General features: G+C 39.6%; 1 protein-coding gene across 6 annotated transcripts; it reads right to left on the minus strand.

Annotated features, from left to right (window-relative positions):
• Positions 1-321: 321 nt before the first annotated feature.
• On the minus strand, positions 322-24606 carry LOC127517301 (lysine-specific demethylase 5C-like). 6 transcript variants are annotated; one of them, XM_051902728.1, is made up of 28 exons: positions 23909-23931; positions 22238-22388; positions 21847-21924; positions 21615-21737; positions 21223-21393; positions 20745-20879; positions 19161-19217; positions 17349-17469; positions 16969-17210; positions 14237-14395; positions 13941-14060; positions 13648-13806; positions 13379-13560; positions 12529-12691; positions 11597-11716; positions 11283-11477; positions 10804-10985; positions 10587-10711; positions 9348-9580; positions 8708-9093; positions 8484-8622; positions 8211-8390; positions 6416-6538; positions 5257-6024; positions 5114-5165; positions 4825-5024; positions 1322-1487; positions 322-1234 (listed from the first exon to the last, which is right to left on the minus strand). In XM_051902728.1, the coding sequence occupies exons 1-28, from the start codon at positions 23914-23916 to the stop codon at positions 1215-1217; spliced, it is 4758 nt and encodes a 1585-aa protein (XP_051758688.1). In that variant the 5' UTR covers positions 23917-23931; the 3' UTR covers positions 322-1214. The 6 variants fall into 6 exon arrangements, with proteins under 6 accessions (XP_051758688.1, XP_051758684.1, XP_051758686.1 ...); XM_051902724.1 differs by lacking the exon at positions 23909-23931 and adding an exon at positions 24176-24606 and having other exon boundaries at positions 13379-13806; XM_051902726.1 differs by having other exon boundaries at positions 13379-13806; positions 23840-23984.
• Positions 24607-24762: the final 156 nt, after the last annotated feature.

Here is a 24762-nt window from a genome sequence, read left to right on the forward strand (position 1 = left end):
GCAGACGACTTGTCAAAACAATTCTCGTTCACACAGATCTGTGAAAACGACTAAAAACGTATTTTATAGACTGAACACGTAATACCCCTGTGCATGTCAGTTTTCACAAATTTGTGTTTTTGTAGTTTATATACAGATGATAATGATATTGTTTTCAAAAACGTGCACTTTGAAACCTGTTTTCAAAAGTTTGCATCTTCAGGCCGCCAATATGCCATTGTCATGTAAATGAATGGCCAAAACACAAGTTTCCCATTTTTAGATGAAAACGGTGTTGTGTAAACGCCCCAGAGCTTGCCACCATAAAAATCATAAAACAGATTCCTAAAACAATTCTAAACTTTTATTTTCTAACAAGAGTGAAAAGAAACAAAGGCAACATTTAAATGAAAATGTTTATACACAAACTCACGACAATGCGTGTCTGCAATAGCAATACCAATAATAATAATATAATAATAATAGAATTATTAGAACCCCAGCAACAAAATAAGATGGAAATAAAGGGAGTTAAAGTGAGATTTGTACAGTTCTGTGGAGAGGAAGAGGGGTAGAGAGCAGGTAGCTTAAAAGAGTCAACAGTATCACTGAAAGGAAATGACAATGAAGACAGTAAAACTCAGAGGAAGAGGAAAAGAGAGAAAGGACTATGCAGTAACCTATCTTAGGAAAGTAGCACCAGAACGTAAATGCCTTTGTTTTTTCCATCACACTTTCAAAATATTGTACTAGTTTATTCACAATGTCGAGTCTCCATGACAAAATGTGGGACTCGGTACAAAAAGAATACAGGTGTCGTTGTGGCAGCAATACCAGTCCCCTGCTAAACGCCCCTCTGCCTGGCCGTCAAGTGTGTGTGTGAATACCTGGACAAGTCGTATTATGCAGCACACGGCATTTGCGTTAAGAACAGTTTGGTACATCTATATTGTAAAGACAGCTTAACTGCAGGGCAAATCCCATTTTATCCCTCCTCTAAGGGAACGGAGATCTGCGGCCTGCATCAGTGAACTGTTCAGGATGAGGGGTGTGAACAGAGGCAAATGGGAAGAAACAGGAAAAAAAGTGCAGTGGTTAGTAGGGTGGGGAGCGTCCATTTGATGGGTTGAAAAGAAGAATTAATGTGAGCTTATTATGTGGGGAAATGAGCCTGAGCCCTGCGTTTTTCTGTCTCTGTGGTTCTCCTCTCAATCGCCATCTGCCCCTCCACAGCTTCAGGAAAACATCACAAGATCTGCAAGAGAAGAGCAAGTCTGTTTGTTTCTGACAGTTCTCATGAATAAAGCGTGAGCTTGAGACCAGTTCAATTTTGAGTGGGTACCTCTGTGTGGATCTGAGGGGGGTGTGAGACTGACAGGTTTCGTCTTCTTGCATTCCGAAGCCTCTGTGGATTTAGGCCCGCCTTCAGTTTTCTGGCTCTTTCTCTTCCTCTTGGAGTCTTTTGACTTGTTGCCACGACCTGAGCTTCTCTGCTCCTGCAGTTCAATCTGATTCACACAAAAAAAGTCAAGTCTGATTATGAGGGCCCAAAAATGGCAACAAAAAAGAAACATTTTTGAATTAAGACAGAAAATAGAAAACAGTGCCTTGAGCAGCTTGAACATGATGATTTACAAATATCTACAATAGTGAATTCAACTGGTAGTTATATAGTGTTGCTTAATGCCAGGTACACTGCATGATTTTTCAAAGTCGGCGGGTCGCTGTTCTTCTCACACTACACAACTGTCTGGGGTACCACCCAGTCTGGTCTACGTTTCATAAACAAACATGTGAAAATTGATACAGGAAATAATGTAAGATCACGCGCAAGACTGGATTTCTTTTTGTTAAAATGATGCAAATAAGAAGCTCGTGATCCAAGTTGTGCCGATTTGCAGTGACTAATAATAATTTAAAAAAAAAAGACTCCTCCCACTAAACTTACCCTCCATCTTCTGCTCTCATTGGCTGTAGGCCATCGCCGATGTAATTTCCAGTCAAAACACATTTCACACTGCATGACTCTGAGTCACTAAATATCCCATGGGCATCAGTGCATCTCTCAGAACTTGTCTTTGATCAATCATACACACTATGCGACTGTCACTCCCATGAACAAGCAACAATTTGCCTCTAATTTCGGGAATATGTCTGCTATTTTCACGAAACTGTCGGGGAGTGAAAAACAGGGCTACAATCATGCAGTGTTTCCTGCATAAGTATGGCAAGGTAACTGGAATTAAATATATTTGTCAATATGGACAACAGCGCTTTCAAACACACAGCCTTCACAAAACATGTCACATGACCTCAGAAAAATGAACAGAAAAATGCAAATCAACTTTGTCTAAGCAGAAATGCTAACGGTTCAAGTAGGTGACAATGTTAGGACAAGGTCTGATATCATTAAAAGTTCAGGGGCCAGTTGAATAAACATAGCCACTATGTTAAGACTGTCTTAAGAACTAGTTAGACAGATAATGCCTTGGCTAACTGCTAATTTGTCATTCTTTTTGGATTCAAATTAGACCAGTCTAGCTTTTTTATGTAACCGACTTAAAAGTTAGTAATATAATTTGTTCTTCAAGACTGGTCATAACTTTTTTAGGTTTAGTCTAATCAGTTCATGAAACTGGCCACAGGTCAGGAAAAGAAAATAAAAGTAAAAGAATAAAACAGGGCAGGAAAATAAATAAGGAAACAAAGGGGGAAAGAAATAAAAGAAATGGGACAGGAAAAAGAAAGGGAAAAGGAAATAAGACAAGGAACAAAAGAAAACAATGAAAGAAAAGAAAACAAATTGTAAGATTATGAAAATGATATATATGAAAAATATAAAGGGGCTGTATTCACAAAACATCTTTAGGCTAAAAGTAGCTCCTAACTTGCTGATTTAGGAGAAACTCTTTTATAAAAAAAAAAATGGGTGTGTCAGTCCTAAATTTAGCACTCCAAAATTTTTGTTGTATTTCACAAAGAATTTTAACATTAAAACTAACTCCTAAATCTGTGAAACATTACCATGCGTTCACACCGCCGCTGGCAAGAGCGTCAAAATTCGGCTTGGCTGCCCTGCCAACAACGCTGTACTGTGCGTTCAAACCGCCGCCGGGCGGGAGGGTCAAAGTAAATGACAAGTTGTGGCAACCAATCGGAATCCTCTCAAGGGAGGACCTCTACATTCCGATTGGTTGCCGATGAACCACGTCATAGCTCATTACCATAAAGTTGACCTGACTTCAACTCTCCTCGACGCTCTCACCGTCCAAGACGGGCTGCGCCGCTCTCGCCGGCTCACATTGAAAATGAATGACTTCCTGTCACTTTGACACTCTCACCGACGGCGGTGTGAATGCACAGTAAGGAGTAGTCAAGAGGACTCCTAAGTCACAAAGACCAAATCACAAACAATCCTAATGGCCTTTGCTCCCAATACGCCTCAGCAATCAACCCAAAGACACTGTACACTATTGCTGAGACAGGTGCTGAACTTTTTCTTCATAAATGCAACACGTATTTTGATTGATAGACTTGAATCTACGGTAAAACGCTAAAAAAATATATCTTCAATAAATAAATGTCTGATTACCTGTGGCAGTTGTTTTCACGAGTTTACACTTACAAATGATTGAATATGAATGATAGAGTAAAAAATATATATAATAAGCGTATTTGGCGTGCTGTCCAAGGGGGTCGAGGCCTCCGAGCTTGGAATTTAGCCCAAAACCCAGAGTTCTCCCCTGTATTCCCAGCTGAGAGTGAGGAATGGGGTGGCAGAAGGATGCAGAAAACTGTCGAGGTAACTATGTAAGTCGGCTCTCACCTGTGTATATATACCTCCTCTCGGGCTGATTAGATAGACCATTTGAACGCGCTCCTCCAAAACTTTGTTTATAAAACATCATTTATCACTTGAATTCTGCAATCTCTTGAGATGCATCATGCAGACATGTGAGAGGTTGACAATTAGCTGAACATATACTAGTTTAGTTAGCGTACATTTTAAAACCTTTATTTGAATATAGCAACATGATACCTCATTCTACATGATTTCTATGACTCCTCCCCCATCAGCCAATCACTGTGTGCATAGTTAGTAAGCTACTTGACATCATCCATAGCAACGAGGTCAACCCTGCCCTCTCTCTTAGCTTAAGACTTCTCTCTATTCCTTAGTAAAAGTTGGTCGCAGCTTTGTGAATAGGTTAAGAGAAAACTCTTAGATAAGAACTTTTACTGCCATTTAGGAGAACTCTTAGTGGTAAGACAAAATGTTTTGTGAATACAGCCCCAGAAAAATGAAATGAAAGGAATAAGAGGAGGAGGAAAAAGAAATGGGAATGAAAGGAAAGGAAAGTGAAGTGAATTGGACAGGAAAAGGAAATTAATGAAAAAGGTAGTGCAATTAAATAGAAAATGAAATGAAAAGAATAGAAAAAGACTGGAAGTGGAAATAAAATGTAAAGGTAAGAAAAGGGGAAAGAAAAAAGAAATGAATAGGAAAAGAATAAGAAAAGAAACAGAAATAAAGAAATGACAGGGATAATAAAGGACAAAAAGAATGGAAGGAAAAAAGACAAAGGAAAAGATGAAAGGGCAAAGAAATGAAAATGAAAATAATGAATGGAAAGGGAAATGAAATGGAAAAGAAAAGGAAATGGTAAAGAAAAAAGGAAAGCTGCTGCCTGATGCAAATAACTATCACGGTATATTAAGCAGAAGTGTTCATCCCGAAATGTGGTAATTTGATTTCAATTAGTGATATTACATTCACTGCTTACAAATGTAACAAAAATGGTCTTTACAGCATAAATCTGGTGATCTGAAACTCTCCTCTCTCACCTGTATGAGCGTGTGCAGGGCATCATGGGGCGGCTGTGATGCCGCCTGTAGGATCCTATAAATGGTGTGTGTCTGGTCAAGCGTGACCTCCAGCAGGTCTCCTTCTAGCTGAAGCTCCTCCAGCTGTGCTCTGGTGGATGTGCTCAGTTCGATCACCGGCCCTTTAAGACATGGCACTAGTGACAACAGAGACTCCACCCCTAACAAGAGAGAAGAACCAATGGGTTAAAAATAAATTTAAGCAGCTTGATTATTCATATCAGGGAGGCTAGTAAACAAACAAACAAACCTGTAAAGTCATGAGTGCTTGACTTTCTGGCAATTCCATTCTCACAGCCAGACTGGACAGGAAGACGAAAAAGACATTTTACAAATATGTTTGTGTTTTTACATTTGTTTGATTTCTTAAATGTTACAACTGTACTTCCTTACCGGTGTACCATTAGCAGCCTTCTCTTCACTCTTTTTTGGCGAGTTCACTTCCTCCGTCAGATCGATAACACCATCTTCTGTTTCCTCTGAGTCAGACAGCACAATTACAGTATCCCCGTTCCATTTCTTTTTCTCCACTGGTTCTTCCTCTTTTATACTGACCATTTCCTCCTTCACTTGTTGCAATCTCTCTAGCGCCCTCTGTAATTCTGGAGCGTCTAGTGCCTGTTTGGCTCGACCCTGCCAGTTAATGGCTCTCTCTGTAAGACACTGTAACGCCTCTCCCTCTGGCAGGCGTACAGGTAACCTCTGCAGTGCCACCAGCAGGGCTAGAATGGTTTCTAGCCGTGGCCGCCGGGATCGTTGGCACCGCGGACAGAGGAAACGTGTATTCCAGTCCCACCAGCAGAGGGGCTTTGAAAGATGTGTGTCGGAGGAGCCCAGCAGTGGTGGAAAGGGCACACAACCTCCGTGGAACCAGTCTTTGCACAGATGGCACCGATGAAGCAAGGGGCGGGGCGGACCACTGCACACGCATACTGATTGGCTAGGGTTGAGGGAAGGGGTGGGGCCACCATTCAGCAGTACGGGACTGTCTGAGTTGAGGGGCGTGTCTGTCTCCATAGAGTCACTCTGTTTCCTTTCCATCTTGATGCCGTTCTGGTCACCGCTTGCTCCTTTTTCCACACCGGGTTTTGTTAAATTAACCTGCTGAAGGCGAAGAAGGGCCTCTTTCTCCAGACGCTCCCCCTCTTTGAATGCCATCACCTGATATTGATAACACAAGTCAGATATATATGCGAAACCTAATCAACTTACAATGCGATTGAGAAAAAAAAAAAAAAAAAAAAAAAAATCTAGGGCTGTGTTTCAAAACCTAGTGAGCGGCCTCAGCATCCTAGATCTGAAAGTATACACACTTTGTCTTAAATTATTGCCAAACGAGGCATCTTGGAGGCAGCACAGTTAAGTTGCTTACCTTTTAGAATAACCATTGCATCTGAAGCATACTTATGATGCCTTAAAATACTACCTCTGTAGCCAGCTCACTAGGTTTTAGAACAGAATGTTTGCCATACACGGAGTCAGACTAACTGGTAGTCTGATGTATGAACACACTCAAAAGGATTAAAACAGTTATGTGTAAACAGTAACTCACGATAGCTCCTGGGTCTCGAAGGTCCTGAGCAGTGAGGCCTAATACATTGACATCAGAATCTGCTTCAGTACCCAAAGAGTTCTCCTCCCTCTTCTTGCTCTTCTCAACACATGGGCACAAAACCTGCACAAAGGTGGGGTGTTGGGTGGGGTAAAACATGGTCAGGTAAAACTAAATACTGACTATTTAATAAAATACTGACTTTTTTACTTCAAGCAAAATTGAAGAAAGAATTGGTGTGAAGTCATTTTGAAGAAAATCAATCCAAAACAAAGTTTGTTTCAGTTTGTCAAAGCAACCTTTACAGAAAAGTTTGCTCCAGGCTGGTAAACGTTTTAGCACTACTATTGGTCCATGGAAATTACATAACAGGTAGGTGTGCTCTGGGTTTCCACTTTCTTTGACGTGGAAATCTACAGTTTATTTATTCTGTTTAGTCCGTTGAGGTCAGACGCCCGTCAATAAAAATATTAACACACTGGAGAACTGCTTTATAGTAGAAATTGAATGCAGCACTGACAATGTTTTTTTGTGTTTAATACTGTAAAGCTGTTACTTTAAAGGGTTAGTTCACCCAAAAATGAAAATTCTGCCATTAATTACTCACCCTCATGTCATTCCAAACCCGTAAGACTATATCGTTCATCTTCGAATGCAAATTAAGATACTGTATGTGACGCATGCGTGTTGTGCAAACGCGAGAGCAGATGTTGTTGAGGGAACGTGCATTGGAGATTAATATTTTGTAAATAAATTAAGTTGTAAAATGTGTGGGGGTTTTTTTGCGCAATCCAAGCACACGCGATGCTTCATAAAATTGAGGTGAAACCACTGGAGTCATATGGATTACTTAAATGATGTTTTTACTACCTTTCTGGGGCTTGAAATTGGTAGTTGCGTAGGCTGTCAATGGAGGGACAGAAAGCTCTCAGATTTCATTAAAAAGATCTTCATTTATGTTCCGAAGATGAGCAAATGTCTTACGAGTTTGGAACGATATGAGGGTGAGTAATTAATGACAGAATTTTAACTTTTGGGTGAACTAACCTTTTAAAGCAATCTATTGTATAAATTGCTGAATAAATAAACATGGCATGACTTGACTGGAGTGCCAAATTTGCAGTGATGATGCAAACATATCCACAACGCTATGATCAGATGCCTTCTTAACAGCCATTTTCTCACTGTCATTTTTATTAAATGTTTATTTTGCGATTGAATGGAAGGTACTCAGCACAAATGTGACCCTGGACCACAAAACCAGTCAAGTCACACGGGTATCTTTGTTGCAATAGCCAACAATACACTGTATGGGTGAATACAGTGGATATTAAGTAAAGATCATGGTCCATGAAGATATTTTGTACATTTCCTACCATAAATATCAAAAATGTATTTTTGTGAGTGCTAAGGACTTAATTTGGACAACTTTAAAGGTGATTTTCTCAATATTTTGATTGCACCCTCATGATTCCAGATTTTCAAATAGTTGTATCTCAGCCAAATATTGTCCTAACAAACCACACATAAATGGAAAGCTTATTTAATCAGCTTTCAGATGATGTATAAATCTCAATTTCAAAAACTTGACCCTTATGACTGGTTTTATGGTCCAGGGTCACAAATTTACACATTCATCCAAATGTCGTTCCCAGCAGCGCGGGTGGCATCGAGGTGTTCGCTAAAAGAATACCACTTCTCAGGCATTTCAAACTGCTTTTCACCCCTAAGCGAGGAACGAAAAGAACTTTGCCATGAATATATGAGGGCCTTTAGAAAGCATCAGCGTGTTCACCTCCAGCAGACTGTGCTGGCTGTTCTTCTTCAGGAAGGTTTTGCTGGCTTTCTCTCTCCATGAGTGAGCGCTGGCCACCTGCAGCTCCAGCTGCTTCAGCTCCTCCATCTTCACTGGCAGGTCCCGCCCAATGGCCACCAAACCTTCCAAGTCATCCAGACACGGGTAGTGCTCACCGTTCTTCTCCGCCAGAGATTAGAGACAGAAAACACATTCAAACTTGGGCCACAACCACCTTGGTCCGCAGTTTATCATAACTGGCTAAATAATTACCTGAATTTCCTCTAGATCCGTGACCCAAGCGCGAGCTCGGCTCAAGCAGGCCTGCAGGGACAGGATGTTAGGCAGCTGCACTGGTATTAGCTGAGCCTCGTTCACAATAGCCTCCAGTGTTGACAAATGGTGTTTCTGCCTGCTCGTAAGAGACAATTGAGAGATGAAAATGGAGGCTTCATTGGTGTGGTGACATATTCCACCCTTCTCTTGAACCAGCTCACCTGTCTTCCAGACAGATCTGTGCCTTCTCCTCCCAGCGCTCGGCTATAGTCAGTAGCTCTTGCAGTTCAGCCATAGCAGTCTCCACTGATATGCTCTGTGGTACGTTACAACCTGCCTCCATTAAGTTCCTCAGCACAGCTAGAGTCACCTCGCTCCCCTCTGGCCCTAATGTTCGCCTGACCTCTCCCAGCCAGCGACCCTGCTCCTGCAGCCCGCTCAGGAGCTCACATGCCGGGGCAATAACGGGCAGCGATGCTCCCTCCTCCAGCAGGGCCTGGATCTCGGAGGCCGCGGGCAGAGGAGAGTCCTGCTTCCACTCGCCCTTGGTGCTGTCAACCAGAGCCTGAGCACGGGAATCAAACTCCTCTATCTTCTGCAATACCGCCTGGAAAAGAAGAGATGGTGGTTAGACTTTTAAACAGATGGCTGATGCACACTGCTGACACCTAATGTCGTTCGCTAGATCTCGACGCGACGTGGCGCCGCCCTCCCCCGATCAGGGAAGACGGGAGGCCTCTCCCAGATGGGGAGAAAGGGGGGGTTGGGACGGGGACACCGAACCGTCTGAGCTTAGGAGGACGGAGGGCCCCGCCAACATTTTATGTAACACGTCTTTGGCCTATTTTCCCTCCTCCTTACCTGCACTTCCTCCTGCTGTGTCATAACACATGGTAGGTTCTGCATGGTGTCCACCAAAGTCCTCAGCTCCTCCAGACTCATTCTACTGCTCTGGCTGTTGCTAAGGAGCTCTGTGCTCCTGCTCTCACACTTGCTTATGTCTGTGAGAACTGTGTTGAGGCGCTGGAGCAGCTCATTATTGGGGAACTTCTTGTCAGCTGCCTCTTCTTTCAGAACCTCCAGATCTTTAATGTCTGAAAAGAGAAGAATGAATTTGGGTTTTAGATGGATGTAAGAAGATCAGTCATAGTTAGTGGTTATCAAACTTTATTCCACAACAATGGACACTCCTAGTTTCTGTACATTAAGTTTAAGAAGTTTTAAGAGTTGAATGTGCTTCAGGGTTCCGCCTTTTTTTTTTTTTTTTTTAACCAAATGACTTTTCCAGGCAGAAACTGAGTAAATCTGAATTTAAAATAAATAAATAAATAAATAAAATAAAATAATAATAATAATAAAAAAAAAAAAAAAAAAAAAATCCTAGTAAGACTTTTGTTCATCTTCAGAACACAAATGAAGATCTTTTTGATGAAATCTGAGCTTTCTGTCCCTCCATAGACAGCTATGCGACTACCACTTTGACGCTTCAAAAAGTTCATAAAGAGATCGTAAAATTAATCCATATGAATTGAGCGGTTTAGACTGAATTTAGGCTTTTATTCACATTTGAAGTGTCAACAGGTCAGTTGCGTAGCTGTCTATGGAGGGACAGAAAGCTCTCAGATTTCATCAAAAAGATCTTACATAACTAAAAAAAGTTGACATAACTAGAAAAAAAAAAAAAAAGTTGTTCGTTATAAATATGACCATAGTGTTTGAAGATTGTTAATTTACATGACTTTAAGTCTAGAAATCACACTTTTAATCATATATCCAGGTTTTCCAAGGCCCTGGTTCTTTAAAGAAAACAAACAAACAAACAAACCATTGTTGAGGGGGTGAATTAAAGATATATCTTGATTTTTAGTTGTTTTAGCTTGTTTTAGCTTTTGTCGTCTCATTTTAAGTCTTCTTGAGGCCCCCTTGGACATTCTCCAGGCCGCTGGTTGAGAACCACTAATCTGTCTAATAGATGGTTTGACATACTGATTTTTTTTGTTTTTTTTTGTATGGACTTTGACCATTGCATTGTTTTGCACATTCTCAGAAGGACTAATAAGAACTATTCACAAATGCAGTTGTCAAAGAAAATGCAGTTACCTATTTTGTTGCCTTCTTCCTGTTCTAGGGCTTCCTTCACTCGGTTGGCCCATGAGTCAAAAGACTCAGCGCGAACTTTCAGCCGATGCAACATGGCCAAGAGTTCATCCAGAGTATAGCGATACCTTCAGAGAGGAGGTACAGAGAGCACATAAGACACTTCCTGCAAAACACATCTGTAACCAAGAACTCACAGACAGGCAGAGTACTGGTTTACCTGAGGTAGAGTTTTTCACTGGGGCAAGAGCAAAGGTCCTGTGCATGGTAGAGGCAAACAAGGCGCTCTGGACAGTTCGAACATGCCAGGGCCGAGAGGAAGCAGGTGGTCTTACATTTGTCACACTGCCTTTCATCATCAGGCAGTAACTCGAAGGCCTCCCTTTCAGCTTCCTTTATGCCCTGAGAGATGATACCACAATACAAAAATGCATGGTCAGCTTTTAAAAGGCCAGCAACTTAAAGTATTTGTTTGTTTGCAGCCGTTAGGTGTACTAAATCAGCATGACTTTTGGTCTGATTCAAAACCTAGCAAGATACCTACTGAGCATTTTGGGTAGGTTAATTATAAACAATGCAGGTTGTTTTTGAGCATTGTAACAAAATACAAAATAACAAAATACTTTGCAAGGCTGTGCATTCCAGTGTGTGCACACACTAGTAAATGTGTAAAAAAAAAAAAAAAAGTCAGGGCTTTACCCTTTCCAGCAGGCTTTTACGTAGTTTCCTCTCCTCCTGTACAATGATGAACATCTCCCTGTGTGTGGCGGCTGCCAGGTTTAGATCCAGCTTCTCCGGGCAGGCCGCCATCTTGCAGGTGAGTTCCTCATGAGAGAACACACAGTAGCGTCTCAGCCGCCGGTAATGCTCGATACAAGAGCGCCCAGTGGGCAGCTAGCACAGAGACAGGAAGAGCAACAGCCTCAGTAACTCAGAACAGGTAAAGTATATTTAAAAATTAGTTCCTCAAAGATCTAAATCAAGGTGCATTTATGTGTGCTGTATTTCTTTACCCAGTCTGCAGTGCAGAAGTTGACTGCTTCGGCAAAGTTATATCCCTGATTGAAACCGCTGTGATAAGCTCGTGGAAAAGTGATGACGAACTCCCCAGCACACTGATTGGTCCGAACCACCTGTCAGTCAAAAGACAAATTATGACTAATTTATAGTTTTCACATGATGTCACACCCTTATAGGAACGACCACCTGGAGGGAAAAGGTTTTTCTCCATTGCCCACAAGTTATTTTTACCGGGTTTGTACTAAGTATTAATGTAGTAAGACAGTGATATTAAAAGACCAAACTCAATATACACCTTATTAATGATGCATACTATGAACACAGAATATAAACAATGCAGTGTTTCTCATTAAGCGTCCATAGAAAACCATTATAAAGAAAAACCTCAACCATTTAGTGTTCATCTGTTCACTTGTATATAGTACGCATCATCAATAAGCTGTTTTGGTACATTAAGGCACTTCAAGTGTTTTCCATGTTAAGGAAAACGCTATTTTTAGTGATGGAAAATTGACAGGCTTGTGCTGCAGTTGTATGGATGTTTTGCCCTCCAGGTCTACGCGCCAGGTCTTTTGCCTGACCGAAAACAATGAATTGAGATCAGTGTTTTGAAGGCCCGTTCACACAAAGCATGACACATCAATGACACCACCAACAAAACTCTTCACACAGAACACACAAATTTTTGTGTGAACATTATATATATATATATCATATATATTGTACATATATTGTATATACTGACAGGCCATCAGGAAGCAGCAGTAAAAGACAAATTAATTTACCAAAAAGCAATTTTATAGAATTTCATAGTTTCTTCAGGCCTCGTGACACATTCTTAAATTAGTAGTGGCTTAATGATACAGCCTCATTACCTTAAATACACTAATGATAATGAGTTTGTGTGAGTGTTTGTGTTACAAACCGGCACTCCGTGATTCATGAGTATATTTGGGTTCATGATGGTGACTAGCTGGTGAAGCAGGTCTGGCTGGAACTCGAAGAGCTCAGGTGTGAGTTTCTTCATCACCTCCTCTAACTTCTCTGCAGCTGATGATGGCACACCATACCATGTTTTGGGCTCACCCCTAAAACAGAGAAACCAAAACCAACATTTTTCAATGTTGTTCGAGGTGCATCAGAAAGCATTTACATTACACAAACGATGTGGTCACTAAACACGTGCTTTCCCAACAAATTTTACTACTGAAATAGAAGACAAAGAAGTCAAAGTAGTGCAAGATATTTCAGGAAAATCAAATAAAGTTCAAATAAACTAAAGGACTGACAAAAGCAAATAAAGCAAATATTTGTTGTTAAAAAAGTGATAGTCAAATATTATTACAATTTAAAATAACGGTTTTCTATTTCACATTTTAAAATGTAATTTATTCCTGTGACAGCAAAGCTGCATTTTCAGCAGTCTTTAGTGTCACACGACCCTTCAGAAATCATTCTAATATGCTGCTTTGGTGCTCAAGAAACATTTCTTATTATCAATGTTGAAAACAGCTACTGCTACTTAATATTTCTGAGGAAACCAATACTTTTTTTTAGGATTCTTTGTTAATTAGAAAAGTACAAAAGAACAGCATTATTTGAAATAGAAATAAAAAAAAAAAAAAAAAAAAAAAATCTTATTGATGTCAAACATTCAAACAGTAGTGTATAATATTAAAGTGTTTATGAAACCGTGTACATTTACCAGAGCTTCTCCATTGTAGGAGCCAAAAGATGTGACATAGTATATTACATAAAGCCTCTTTGTGCATTACCAGTGTAAATAGTTGATAGAGTAACTCCAGTGGTCCTCTATGTGCCAGCAGAAAGCGGAGAAAACCATGCCCACATACAGCCATGGCACCTTCATGCCCGAGATATCTGCATTAATGTGGCACAATACTGACTGCTCCAACACTGGCATAACGTTCAGATTCCAGCCGCTCCGGGCATATTCCTGCAATAGGAACAGGGTGGAGAGCTTAATTTGCTCTTCTTGACTAAAAACATGGAAAAATGAAAAGAGGGGGGAACAATAACAAACCTCTTCCTCATCTGATAAGTGTCTCTTGCCGTTGTTAACGGGAAAACCACTACCAAATTCTTTCGAGTGAATGTCTGCACCATATTCTACAGTTACGTCCTCTTCAATACTACTAACCAACCGCCAAAACTCCTTTTCAACCAGCTCTGTAGGAACCATCTATATAAAAAAAAAAAAAAAAAACACACACAAATGAGTAAAGGACCAATTTAGTGTCAATAAAATGACTCATACTTGTGCATTAAGTGTCTGTGGTGTCTCAATATCGAGTAAAGGGAGGAAAAAACACTCACATGGACAGGCATGTTGAAGTAGTCAGCTTTAAAAGTGTCGGCCATCTCACCAAAGCTCTGTAACGTATACTCTCGCGTGGCCTGCTCAAAACCAAACGCCTCTGCTGGCTTTTTACACTCCTACACAGAGAAAACACACATTTAAAGTTGATCGCTATACCAAGAACAATAAGCAGCAAAAAATAACTCAACAGTCACTTAAAAGCTCCACAAACATATGCAATTGACTAAAACAGAATATCCTGTATATCACACCAGAATAAAGCAAGAATAAATTTCTGTCTGGTCTCTCTCACCTCTGCTACACATTTAGGACAGCGCCAGTTGCCCTTAGGTGGGTCTGTGAGAGGAGGTATCAGGCAGAACGTGTGATAATTATCATCGCACCCATCACAGAGCAGCAACTTCTCGTCCTCATCCCCACGTCCACACATCCGACATACAAACGAGTCCACCTGGTGAAGATTTCATTTAGTGCATGCAAAAGATAACATTCTTTAGTCTAAAGTTAGCAAAATCAAACACATTGGTTTATCTTGAAATAACATCTAGGTCACACTGGAAATGATCTAAATCAGTGGTTTTCAACTTGTGGGCTGCAGCCCCCCAGTGGGTTGCCACGATATTACAGAGGGGATGCTGCCATTTACTATTAATAAAAATAATAGATTTGTTAAAGGGGGGGTATAATGCTATTTCATGTATTCTGACTTATTTACACTGTTAAAGAGTTGGATTCTCATGCTAAACATGGCCAAAGTTTCAAAACACAAGTTGGATGAATGACGGAGTATTTCTGTGCGAAAAAATCTCTTCCAAATCCTTACAGGATTCGGGGTTTTTTTTTCGAGTATGGACCTGAGTGACGTAAATGGGGGCGGAATTCTTTGTACAGGCACTTCTCTTGGAAGGGCTCGCGCGCACACGTCGACCAGAGCGAGAGAGTAAGTGCACGCCCATCAACGCACGTTCGGGTTTAAAGAAGTCGTCGGCAGCGCTGCACAGGTCACAGGACTTAACGAAATCAACAATGTCACCAAAGAAGTGTTTTTGGTTGTGAGGGAAAGATAACCTTGCTTCTCAAAGAACCCAGCGTTAAGTAGAGCTGAGATTTTTGTGCTCACGCAATACATTGATGCGCTCTCAACATTTGTTATTAAAATAGCCATAGAAACTGATAGTTGCAATCACTTTTTTATTGGTTAAAATGAATGGAGAATATCTCGTGTTTTTCCGTGGCTGCTTGAACCCTCAGGATCGGCGCTTATGGTTTCATAAACAAGGCCCAGTTCCACACTGGATTTACAGATCGTTTGAAACTGAAAGATGGAGCGGTCACAGCAGTAATGGTCCCAGTCATTAATCGGAACCGCAGGTGGTGAGTAAAACTGCTTCAAATGTCTGTTTTGTTGGCAATAGGCGCCTAAGTGCATATAATGTAAACAACACGAACGTAACGAATTCATAAATTCGTTATTCATCATTTACTATACGCTATATTCATTACAGTGATTCAAAAGTTATCCAGGGATAATGTGATGGTGTATTGTGTGTGTTTAAATACATCTGTTTAGCTGACCATTGATAGCTTGCAGCTGATCTCTACACAAAAGTGTTACTGTGTATTCACTATTTAAGTTGTGTTAAAAATAAATCACCAATTTATCTACCACACTTTTGCTGCATACAGTTACTGTCGGCTACAACAGATTTAAACATGGATAAATGGTTAACAGCAGGGTTGCTGAAAATGACATATGCAGATGTTTCTTCATCTACAAGTAAGGATAAGTCTTCAGCAATGCCTGACATCAAAAAGACTAAAAATAAAGCTAAACGAAGAAAATACAGTAGTGACTACCCAGCGCTAGTCTTCACATGTGTAGGAGCGGAGAACAAGTGTGAAATGAAGCTTTACATTATTTAGCTTATTTTAGCTTTACTTTACTTTTTTTTTTTTTTGTTTAGCTGTACACATTATTTTACCGGAATAAGCTTCACATTAAGCTGTGTGCATTTCACTCATTTGCAATCATTTCACACAATGCATGCTCGCTTTTCGCTTTCACTTTCGCCCGCAAATGTTTCTATTTACAACATGCTTTTGCAACATAGCCAAAGACATCTGTTGATCTCTTGAACGCTAATCAGAGGTGTTTAAGGTAGAATCCACTCAGCACTCAAAACGCCAGAGTTTTTGTTCAGTGCTGAGTTATATAAGCTCATGAATCGCCTCATTTTAACAAAAAGTATAGACGTGATGTAAAGAGATTTAATGTGCAGTGTAGACAGCTTCATTGACTAACAGCCATGTAAACGCTGCAAATGCGAAATTCACTAACCTACGTGATAGTCATGTCTGTTAAAATTATTGCAGTGGGCTGCAGAAACGTACATGTTTGGTTGTGCGGACCGTGAGCTGGAAAAGGTTGGGAACTGCTGGTCTAAATTATCACTACTCTTCACGCAAAAGACTTACGTATGACATACTTCGCACACACTACATAGGATTACATATGCTAATTTGTCAGTCCGAATAAATCCAATCTGATATCAGATTCTGTTTCAGTCCTGTTTATAATGAACCCCAATCCGAATCACGTATTTGTTTACATGTGCATTACATGTATTCCAAACAAAAATTCAGCCTAGTCACCGCATTCAGACCTGGATAAAGTCAGTGGAATATGACACATTCTTTTTAGATATGTAAGAAAAGCTTTTTAAGCAAATATATAGTAAATATTCAGTCTCCTTCACTGACCAGTTTGAAAGATGTAAACATAAACATATGTACTTTCATAAGATGTAAAACGTATGTAAACCTATGCAATACAAGGTATTTTTTCATCTGAATGAGAATTTAGTCAGATTAATTTGGATCAAGACTTCTCAGTCCCATCTTCTTTAACCATCAATCAAATTACTAACAGATTATTTGGTAGCATGTAATTGTAGCTACTGTTTCAGATGTCTCAGAACACAAAAAAAGTCAACTCTTAAGTCCACACGCCTCTCTTAAACTTACAAACTGTGGGTTATTGAGGTTGCGTCGGAGTCTCATGGTCATCTTAGTGCAGGGTTCATCGCCAGGGTCATTAGGATCGCCAATGTGACTTTTGTCATCATCAACATCCTCCTTGACGATGAGATTTGGGGGTGGAGGAGGAATGTCTGGGTCTGCTTTTGTGACCGGCGTCTCTCCTGGTTCATCCTTCACAGATGCAGAGGCAGCACTGTCCCGCACTATTACCGTCTGTGGCAGTTCATCTGAAGAAAGGGTTTAATTACTGCATATGCACATATACAAAGAACAAAATCATATATTTAGGGACTAAATTGCAGTTTAGCCATTACAATATGTTATGATTACCAAAATGTGTGTATCAGACAACTGCAGACACAAACCTTTCTTCCGTGTCTTGTCTCGAGGTACAAGACCCAGCCCCATCATTTTAGGTCCAGCCCCATAGATCTGTAGCTTTTTCAGCTCAGGGTTTTTCTCTATGTCTTCCTCTGTAGGCTCCGGCTAATGGATGCAAGTGAAAGACTGTAAGTGAACTACAGGGACAGAAGTGACGAAATATCTTGGGATGGTTTTTCTTACCCCTATGTTTATCACTAAAAGCCACAGTATAAAGCTTGTTTAGGATGGAACGTGACTTCCACTACACTAAACAGCTTTTTCCATGAGGGATCCCTGAGTGTTCATGCTATTAGGCTACTAACTTTCCACTACTTTTCTCATTGCTGAAAAGCATCAGCAGGGTCGGCATAATCCTTTTTTCCCCAACTTTTCTTAAATAATTCTTCAAATATTTTGTTGCTCAAACTACAATTCAAAACTGAGTGAAAACCACATATTTATCGATATAAAGCAAAAATGGTTGAGACAGCACTGCAGACTGATAAAGCAAAAGCAAACATGCATAAAGTTAGTTTTGTGCCAGACTTGACTGCTATCAAGAGAAAAAGCAAATATTTAACAATTTAAAAAATTAATACTGAATGGCATTTTTGAAAGTCTGTTATGAAATGATCGACTGCTGAAAGGGCTGGGCAATAAAGCTATGTCTTTATTTATGTTCAAAAAATCTCTATATTTAAAAATGTGAAATACTCTAATATTTGAAATACTTTATTCAACCAGAGAAACACCAAAAAGCCCCTGTTGCCAAGTACATTAAACGTGTAATACAAGTAAAACTCCAGTCAAAATCTATATAAATGCAGATACACCAATTTTCCCTAAACAAAACAACATGTAGGTTAATATTGCTGTTTATTTTTTTAATGCTATTTACACTTAAACAACTAACAAATTAAATTTTAACAACAAAAAAAATGCCACACAGGGACTTGAGCAACAAAAAACTGGGCGACAACGCAAAACAAATCTTTGAGAATTGATTCCTAAATCTCTATTGAAAAGAACAATTTAAATTATTAATGAAAAAAAACTGAATGTACCAACTTTAAGTTTAAATGAGATGCTATTAAAAACAACTTTCTTAAAGTTCTCATACTTGGAAAAACTTGTCTAATGACAGTCTAAGGTATTGCAATACTGATTATGTTGCTTAATTTTTACATCACCAGTAAAACCACAGCAAATATTTCATAAATCTTTAAAATGATCACCCAGCCCTAACTGCTAAATGCCTTGAGTATGCAGAAGCACATGGATGTAAGCATTACGACCAGATTAACATCAGTCACATCAATCACAATGTTTCTTTATGTTCCGTACCTGAAACCTGTATCATTGTAAAGCAAAAACTACTAATTTTAGACTTGCGGCAAGATGAACACAATATGAACCAGCCATTAAGAGAACAGCAGTGACAACAGATTATAGCATATCATAGATTAGAAGTAATATGCAGCCCAAAGAGGGGCAACCAGTCCACCACCAAAGAGGAAACGTAAGCAAGCCAGCATTGCTAAAAGTGTGGCAAGACAAGTGAAGTGAAATGTGTTAGATGACTGTCAGACACTGAGGAAGATGGGAAGGACGCACATAGAGACGAGCAAAAGCAAGAACTGAAAGACGAGAAACAAGAGCTTCTACGTGAAATTAGACACCCAGCTAAGCGTGAACGACAGCAAGAGGTTGAACAAGGGTTTTTTTGAGAACATTAGCAAAAGAGAAAGTAAGTGAGGGATAGGGAGGAAAGGAAAGAACAGAGGGAGCGAGAGAGAGAGAGAGCGAGGCAGTACCGAGGAGATGTGTTGAGAGCCAGTTGTAAGAGGGTGGTGAGTTGGATCCTCTGGACCCTGCATGGGGAGACAACAACCAAAACAAAATGGATTCCAGAGAGAGACAGAAGGAAAAAACAACAACCATGTGCGACAGGACAGAGTCAATCAGGGGATAGTGACCTATTAAAAATGTGTATTTTTAATGTCTGAAGTGATTTAACTGTAAGCCAAAGGCATACTGTTTCAGACAGAATATTAAGGGAAAAATCAAATCATGTATAAAACTGTACAACTATACAGTTGCAACAGTTTTCTTTATTTGTTGTATTTGCACATGATTGTTCAAAGAATAACAAACTTAAACATTTATTTAAAATAACATGACAAATATTACATGTATACCAGCGGAAAGTTTGGACACACCTGCACATTCTTTAGTAAGACATTTTTAAATAATAGTAGAAAGTCTAAGAGTCTTATTTATGAAATAGTTGAAGTAGATGTATTATTTGAGCTTCTTTGACAGCCCTGCACACTCTGGACATTCTTTCACCCAACTTCATAAGGTGTGTGTCCTGGGATAATTTTATATTTATTAAAAAAGTACCAATGTTGGACACTTTTTTTGACACTTTCTATGCACTCTACAGGGTCCCAATTACCTGTTATAAAATAATAATAAATAAGTAAAATTTTTAAAGAAATTCATATGTACGCATAACTATTTGTCAACATAACTCATTTGGAACATTCAAGCATAGGGCTTTACATCAAAAGATTTCTGTGAGAAAAATTCAATTAAGTGTGTCCAACTTTTTCCTGGTAGGGTATTTTAGTTCTTTTTCATGTTTGAACTGGGATGTAAACCAACAGTACAACTGTTTTAGACAAAATATTAAGAGTGGAGAAGGGACATGTGATTTAAGGGATGGGCGGCAGTCTCATGAAACAATTACAATTGTTTAGTGAATCAGAAATTAAGGCGACCACATTAGGTTTTCTCTCAACTCTAAACCTATAAAAATGTCTGCAGCTGATACTACAGATAAGTTTATTATCGCTAATGCTATGAATCCATTGACCAAGCTAATGTAATGGGCAGGCAAATTAAAAAGCCAAACACCCGCAAAATAAACGCTGGGAAAATGCTGCATCAATGGAAATTATTGGGATGAGAATTGCATTAATATGTAATGAAAATTTGTGGTTATGGCCAATGGTTTTAAAGAGACAAAGTGTAATGACAAATGAGAAGCAGAGAGTGATAGAAAGAAGAGAGAGGGATGAGGGCAAGATGGACACAATGCTTTTTTTTTCACAGCACAGGGAGCAAAGCATGCTGGGAAGTGCCTTGAAAGCATGGTCAGTGCTGATCCAAAAGCGCTCATACATCTCAGAAAAACAGACAAAGCACATTCGGATGGATCCATTAAACCCTGGACAATCATACATCCATTAAAGGAAAAGGTTAAGGTCATCAGTATGCAACTTAAGATTACTAAAAATCAAGATTAGACTAGTTGGTTTTGGCACAATTTTAAAACATCTTTCTTCAAAAGATTTAAAAGTTAACCAACAAATTAACCCAGAAACATCACTCACCTCAGGCTGAAGGCGATTGGCTCGTCGTCCATAACTGCTCATCTTGGATGGCGGGACTGATTGGCGGAGAGGAATGGAGTGGGGTTTGTATTCCCGGTCTACCTCATCACTGTCATACGGCCTGGGTTTACATGGCTGGATATGCAGAACACATAAGTGTCAACCTTACACTCACAATAATAAGGGCTGCGACCACATTTATGTGAACCATATTCTGCTTAAGGCTTTATATTTGTAAAAGACATTGACTTGCACCACAAAATATTCCTCTGCACATTTAAGCATATTCAAATAAACTTGCACATGCATATTTTTCTCCTGTGATTCTCTACTGTAATTTTGGACAGTAGACAAATTACAAAATGTAGGTCATAACTTTTCTTTTAATGACTTTAAAAGTATGATTTTCAATAGCTTGATTTTTCAGAATGTGCGCATGTGTTCATAAAACAGCCCAAAAAAGGGTCAAACATTATACCGGTAAGCTGGCTCCAGACTGGAACATCTCAAATGGATAGACGATCCTCTCATAGTGTGACCTCAGGAGAGAGCCAATGTTTTTGCCAGGAGGATAACCGAGTTTCTGTGCCACACGTGCCCAGCGTCTCTCCTTACTCACCGCCTCAAAACCTCCTTCCTCTGTCACAATCTAGCACACAGGACATACAGCATGTAAGTTATGGACTTTCATGAACACCAACCTTTATGTCTTTCCAGTTTATGCTGTTCTAAAGATTCTTGATATACTTAGGATGTGTTTACTTTAAAGTCTATAAAAGGCTAAAGTCCTGTTGACCATCTCCCATTTTGTTTTCCTATCAAGTTAAATTAACCAAATCTGTCAATTCCATAAAAGAATGCAGTATTGACCTTGGCCAAGCTGAACAGATCTAGAATACGTCGTTCTATGTTGGGGATCTTCAGAGAGGATCCTTGGATCTCCCAGAACTTGGCAATTCTGTCCAGATAATTGAGCTTCACTCTTGTCTCAGCCTGAGAAAAAAAACAGATGTGTTTCACTGCTTAGTCAACATAAGAACACGCTTCACGCTTCATGGAGTAAGACGGGTGGGTGACGAGTTCAACAGGATGCAGCTCTGACCTCGAGCTCATTGAGCCTCTGAATACGTGGTGTGAAATGGAAATTGTCCACCTCTACAGCAAATGGTGGCTGCCAGTCCTGTAAAAGAAAGAAAAGTCAGTTTAATTAACAAAATGTGAATATTTTCATAATGGCATAACCATAAAGGGATTGTTCACCCAAAAATGAAGAATTAAAGAATGATGGTACCCAAACAGTTTTATTAAGCACTGACTTCCATTCTAACTTGCTTTTCAAAATATCTTCTCAGAATATAGTCAGTCTTACAGGTTTGTAACAACATAAGGTTGAGTAAATAATAATTTACATTTTTGGCTGAACTATCCTTTTAAACATGTCGAAAAATAACTATCACATATTAGAAGAAAAATAGAAAGCATGAGATGATTACGGGTGGAGGGCGAATCTTGCATATTCCAGACTTTTCTGCTATCGGACGGATTTTGGCGATATATCCCAGTGGATCTGCAAACTCCTCCCATGACGGTTCAAACACTGGACATTCCGGCGGCGGAACAAACTCCTCCCCTCCATCCATCGCTCTGAAAACAAACAATTCAAGAAAACAAAATGCATAAGTTCACGTAAATCAAACACTACACCTTCTAAATCAAAAGCAAATCGAATCACATTGGTCTTCAACACAAGCAGAATGATTTTTTTTGGATAAAACAATCATATTCATCATTCTTGCTGTTACACTTAACTGAATGTGACCCTTTACACGCACCCTGAAATCATTTTAATAATGAGATCCCTTGTTTTTATTTACGTTTTTTTAGAAGTTTGTTAGTTCGTGTTTTCAAACAACACTATCATCCATGAAAACTTTTGATGTACAATTAAAAGTCAGAGTTCACCATATTGACACCATCGCTAGATCCATATATGGCCAGCACAAACGCAAAATAAATCAAATTAAAGTAAAAAACACGGCGGAACAGGTTTTGCATCCAATAAACTGTACGCATTCACTGAACTAATCAGGAAGTTTAGCAGACAAAGGAAAAAACCCTTCCACAAGTACACTGAAGAACAGAAATTCATTTCCTAGAAGCATGTATAGAAATTCACCTTAATTTCTATTCTAATGAAACATCATATCATTTCTAACTTCAGAAATCCCCTGATTTTGACCTTGTCTTCCTCTCAATCTCAGACCAGACAAAATGGGGGATGGAGTGAAACATTGTTCATTTAGGCCTTGTCTGGAAGACATAAATAATCTATGCATATATACAGCCATTGTTTTCACCAGAAGTGTGCCTTATAAAACAGGAAAATGCCTTATATGACACAGGCCTTTAATTTACTACTTACTGCAAAACTATGTTTATACTGGTATCTTCCATGTTATGAAAACGACAACAAAAACGGATCACGTGACAAAAACGGTTCACACTTCATTTCCCAAGCTAATAATGACGACATTAACTTCTCGTTTTAACGGATTAATCATAATAAATGAATAATATGAACATATATAATAAAAACAACAACAGTATCTCGACCTGTCATGCTCAAATGATGTTTGATTCAGATTATATAAAGTTTATATATTAAATCAGATAGATGTATTTGACAATGGCGTGACAGACGCCGAGTTAGAAATAAAATAATGGTGGCAGTGGCTCTCAAAACCCAGTTAGCTGTCTACCTAGTCAAGAGACATTAGAATTAGACAAAAACACATTAAAAAGGGCACACATAACGGTCAAAACTGCTTTCTAGGGTACACAGCTCACCAGGGTTTGAGACAGCCATAATCCCAAATTTCCTGTAGCTTTAGCCTGCTAACCGGCCTCAACTCGCGTGAGATTTGATAAAAGCTTTTAAATTCACTGTTAATAGTAAGCGGACCAAGAATGTGGTGAATAGACACTTTTAAGACTTATCCGTGAACATTATGTGTACTTGAGATTTGCTTAGAAAGCACTTTTATACAAGTAGCTGGTTAGCTGTCCGGCTAATGATCAAAACAATAAAGCCTCACCATCCGTGTGTCAGCGGAGCCACGACAAATCCAACAAACGATTAATTTGACGTTAAAGGTATAACGAACCTCAACATGTCCCACAGTATGAAGACTTAAATAGATTATAAATCCAGTGCCAGGGCCAAACATAAGGACTAAATCCCAAGAAATGGCTGAGTTGTGGAAACGCACACCAGGTGAAGACACTTTAGTTGTCTTGGGTCGCAGGTATATGATGTGTGACATTTAAATGGATCATCTGATCGTTTATACCAGGTAAAACATAAACACTTGCGCTAAATCAATATAAATTTAGCCATCAGTGCAGGTTGAATTTGAACACCACAGTCTTACATTTTTTTTGCACTTGGTCTGAGTTCTTCTTATTCTTCGGTGTCGCCTGAGCCGGTGTGTTTTATTATTTGTGTCTTTCGGGGTCTTGTATGATGGTGATCACGGGGTCTATTGTTCGGTAGAGGGTCAATCTCTGGGTGGCAGTGGCTCTGCGGCCTCCTCGATCAGCCCATCCCAGCACACACACAAATACATACACTCACATACACACTCTCTCGGTCGGTTAGAGGGATGATGATCGCGGAGATCTTCTTTTCTGCTGACTCCTGAACGTCCCGTGTAAGTTGACGTTTTCTTTATAATGACCGTTTCGAGCGCGTGCACAAAATACACGTTGTTTCCAATGTTTTCTTTCCTCGTCACCTATCCACAGTTCATCCTGTCTAAACTACACGCCATCTTGGTTTCATCACGACCTAAGCACAACTCTCTAAAGATCCATTGATCTCAGTTGGGAAAACACGCACTTGACTGGATGCGAGCACGGTCTCATCCCTCCACGCTTCTAGTTACATGTAAACTAGTCCCCTGGACTCGTCCGATTTAATGCAGTATGACGTAAATTATCGTGCTGGATATAACGGCAA

The sequence above is a fragment of the Ctenopharyngodon idella genome, chromosome 8, assembly GCF_019924925.1.
Source record: "Ctenopharyngodon idella isolate HZGC_01 chromosome 8, HZGC01, whole genome shotgun sequence".
NCBI classification, from domain to species: domain Eukaryota; kingdom Metazoa; phylum Chordata; class Actinopteri; order Cypriniformes; family Xenocyprididae; genus Ctenopharyngodon; species Ctenopharyngodon idella.